The sequence below is a fragment of the Bactrocera neohumeralis genome, chromosome 2 (assembly GCF_024586455.1).
Source record: "Bactrocera neohumeralis isolate Rockhampton chromosome 2, APGP_CSIRO_Bneo_wtdbg2-racon-allhic-juicebox.fasta_v2, whole genome shotgun sequence".
Taxonomy (NCBI): Eukaryota; Metazoa; Arthropoda; class Insecta; order Diptera; family Tephritidae; genus Bactrocera; species Bactrocera neohumeralis.
Genome location: NC_065919.1, coordinates 31,876,140 through 31,880,011, shown reverse-complemented (window position 1 = coordinate 31,880,011; position 3,872 = coordinate 31,876,140). Strand labels below are relative to the sequence as shown.

At 33.7% G+C, this 3,872-nt stretch overlaps 1 protein-coding gene across 1 annotated transcript; it reads right to left on the bottom strand.

Annotated features, from left to right (window-relative positions):
* Positions 1-227: 227 nt before the first annotated feature.
* LOC126764163 (uncharacterized) lies at positions 228-3,124 on the bottom strand. Its single transcript, XM_050481958.1, has 3 exons — positions 2,738-3,124; positions 2,375-2,680; positions 228-2,166 (listed from the first exon to the last, which is right to left on the bottom strand). The coding sequence occupies exons 1-3, from the start codon at positions 2,739-2,741 to the stop codon at positions 1,853-1,855; spliced, it is 624 nt and encodes a 207-aa protein (XP_050337915.1). The 5' UTR covers positions 2,742-3,124; the 3' UTR covers positions 228-1,852.
* Between the last annotated feature and the right edge of the window lie 748 nt (positions 3,125-3,872).

Below are 3,872 nucleotides of genomic sequence, written 5' to 3'. Positions count from 1 at the left end.
CTCATTAAATTTTTTATTATATTTTTTTTGTACTTAAATAAAATATCACAGTTGACGAAACTGCGTTAGAAAAATAAAAAAAAATTTTGAACTTCAATTTTTATTCAGTTTTTTTTTTGTTTTATTTAATAATTCAAAAATGGCACTTAGCACCTTTGCACGTTAAGCCGACGATATTCATTTCATTGTATTTTCGTTGTATTATGCAAATAAAAATACCTATTGAATATTTTGTGACTAACTATCAATTTATTGTCTTATTTAATTTTCTTTTTTGCTGTACATATTTTCAATTAAGTTTTTATTTAAGGAACGAATCCTAAAATACATTCTAGCTCTGAAAAACAATTCTTTTACTTTTGTGCTTCAATTTACAAAATTACTTAAATCTAAGTGCCTCTCGACGTTATTTTTACTTACAGTAGCATGCTCCTGAGTAAATGATTACCAATGTTGCACATATAATTATATAAAAATGTTAATAACACATCAATTTAAACAAAACTTTCAGAATTTCTTTATTTTTATTGTATTAAAAAACAGAAAATATAACACTAAAGATAAGAGATCAACTTTTTTAAATAATGAAGTAATTCAAAGTATACTAATATTTACTCGGTTTTGCTCGTTTTGCAATAACCATAATAACTTATTAATTTTTAATATTTTGTCCACAGTTCTTTATTTTTAATTACGCTTTTTATTGATGCGTTTTGGCATACTCTCAACTAATTTTTGAATAAATTCATTCGGTATTTTGTTCCATTCCGTTTGTATGCGACTGTACAGCTCATCCAGGATTTTCGGTGCTCTTTCGTACTTTCCCAATCGCATTTTCATTATTGCCCATAAATTCTCAATGGGATTGAGATCAAGACTTTGTGCAGGCCGCTCCATCACCGAAAATTTTTGAAGCGCCAACCATTCCTTCACAATTTTAGCGGTGTGTTTGGGATCACCGTCCTGCTGAAATACTACTTCTTCCTCCGGGTACGCGCTTTTGTCTACAAAATCGGGCAAGTAGGTCTTTAATATATCTTTTTTCATTATTCCATCGATTTTATGGATTGGTCCAATATGCCACCATGTGAAGCAGCCCCACATCATCAAGCTGCCTCCGCTATGCTTAATAGTTTGCTTCACGTGATGCCTTTGAATCCTTTCATTGGGTCGCTGCTAGTAATAAATTTTTCCATCCGATTGAAAACGATTTATTTTCACCTCGTCAGACCAAATTACACGTTTCCAGTCATCAACGTTCCAATTTTTATGGCTTTTGCAGAAACTGAGTCGTGCTTTTCTATTTTTCTCAGATAATGCCGGCTTTTTTTTTCTTACTGCTGACTCAAAACCAATCCGATTCAGTGCTCTGCGTGCTGTCCATTCGCTCTCATCCCTATATATAGCTTTTGCGGCCCTTTCTGGTGTAGCTGTGTTGCCCCTTTGCATTTCCCGGATCATTAGACGTGCATCTGCGTCCGTGAGCAATTTTGGTCGGCCACCTTTGTTTGTTTTCCGGACAACATTTCGCCTTTTTTGCACGTTGGTTACAGTACGCTGGCTAACACCTAGTTTATCTGCAATTTGCCTAGACGAGAGATCATCTCTTGTCAATGTCACGATGCTGTTTTCTAATTCAACAGATATTTTCTTCATTTTTTTAAGTAGATGTTATCTCGTTTGCGGCACTGCAAAGATTTCGTTAGAAAACTGGTCGTTCCAATTTTTTTTCATAAACGCGATAGGAGGCTTTTGTAAGAGGAAAAATAAGTGAACAAATTCCAAAAGTTTTGTTAAAATTGATGAAGTACTAAAATTTTTACGGGACCATACATGCAGTATTGATAACCATTTACTCAGTTATGCACGTGCACGTATGTATATGCAAATCAGTACCATTTAAGGCGTCAAATACTGCTTGCAAGGCTCTCATATGCCCCATCAACATATGTATCTGTTGGTTTTGAAAGTCCTCCTTCAGATAGGTGATCCACCCAAGTATAAGACGAACAATTTTCTGAATTGGCACAAGTTTCGGGGTTATCTTTACCAAGTTTGTGGCAGAAAAATTTTCAAGCCCGTCGTTGTTGAGAATCTTCAAGTCATAATTTTTTTCAATTGGGTCAGCGGAATTTAAATCAACTGACACACGTTGAAAAATATTACCTGCATGCGTATAAATAAATGGAATAAATGTTTAGCTAAGATTATTATTACAATTAGGATAAAAAACAGTGGTTAGTATGCAAAAACTTAGTTTGTATGTAAGTACATACATATTTGCATTTGTTAACATCAATACATTTTTATATAAGAATGTTTTCTGTAGTTTTAGGTTTATAATACTATGTACGTTTAATATTTTGATAATTACCGGTTAGAGATAAGTAATTCCCTTCGAAATCTGGGGTGTTGTCGACTTCAATATTTCCTTCATCTGTAATCGGTCTTTCGTTGTGACCAAGTATATAGGAACGTAGCCTATACTTGAATTCCTTCCTGTCAGGGTGATCGTGAAGACCGCCTTTTAACCTGATTACGCCAAACAAATTTTCTAAAACGTCCTGATTTAAACGATACTCCATCCTTTTCTGCCGTTCATCAGTCTCTGCAGTAGTTATTCTGGTTAACGTGAGAAAAGCGCTAAGTAGCAACTTCGTTAGACTCCGCGAACTGAAACCTGCAAGAGTGTTTGGTTATAAAAGCAAAATTATTGTAATCAAAATGCTATAATTACCCATTTCAAACTGCAAATTTCTTTCGAAGGTTTCTGGCGCGAAGTGCACAAAAATTAATCCACTGTTTTAGTACTGGGGAAGAATTTAGTATACCATCCCAGGATTTCGGGAATAAAATGGGTATGGTCGGATAGAGGAGATTCTCCAGATCACGAATATATATGGTTATAGCCGCAGGAAGCTTATAGTTTTCGAGTTATTCGCGTTTTAAGTTGAAAATTTGCAATATTTTAATTACATATTTTCGATATATAAAATTAATTTTGCACTTATATTTTTCACTTTTATATACGCTAACACAGCACTTATTCATTTGCACACATTTATTTTATATAATATAGTGCAAAAATAGCTTTTAATAAACATTTAAAATATTGTTGAATTTGATTACTTAAGAATAACAAATGAATTACAAACTGTCATATAATCAGTGTTACCTTATCGACATCATTTGTAAAAATAACTAAATGAAATAAAATATTTTACAAACTAAAATAAAAACCAATATAAAGAAAATTAACAACCTAAATACAGGAAACATAATCGTTGACAAACATTAAAAAAAATATAAAAAAATTTAAGTGGCTGCCAATGTAAAAATGGTTCTACGGGAGAAAAAATGTATATACCCGGTTGAACTCCTTTTTGCGTGATCCAACACCGGGGTGTATCAAATTTTTTTCGCGTTGCGACCGGCTTGAAGCGCGGTCTTCGCCCACGCAAAAAGAAGTTCAAAAAAATAACCCGGTAGTCGGTCCAACACCGGGGTGTATTAAATTTTTTTCGCGTTGAACTCCTTTTTGCGTGGGCGGTCTTCGGCCGTGCTTCAAAAAAATAACCCTAGTCGGTCCAACACCGGGGTGTATCAAATTTTTTTTCGCGTTGAACTTCTTTTTGCGTGGGCGGACTTCGGCCGCGCTTCAAAAAAAAAAAAACCCTGGTCGGTCCAGCACCGGGTATATACATTTTTTTTCTCCCGTAGAACTCATTTTTACATTGGCAGCCACTTAAATTTTTTTATATTTTTTTTAATGTTTAACAACGATTATGTTTCCAGTATAATATTTCTTTATATTTTTTTTTATTTTAGTTTGTAAAATATTTTATCATAGTAACACTGATTATTTGACACAT

Bases quoted from the DNA above. Each gene is read 5' to 3' on its own strand.
- LOC126764163 (XM_050481958.1), bottom strand. The intron at 2,167-2,374 runs GTAATTATCAAA...ATACGCATGCAG, and splicing joins GAATTACTTATCTCTAACCG to GTAATATTTTTCAACGTGTG.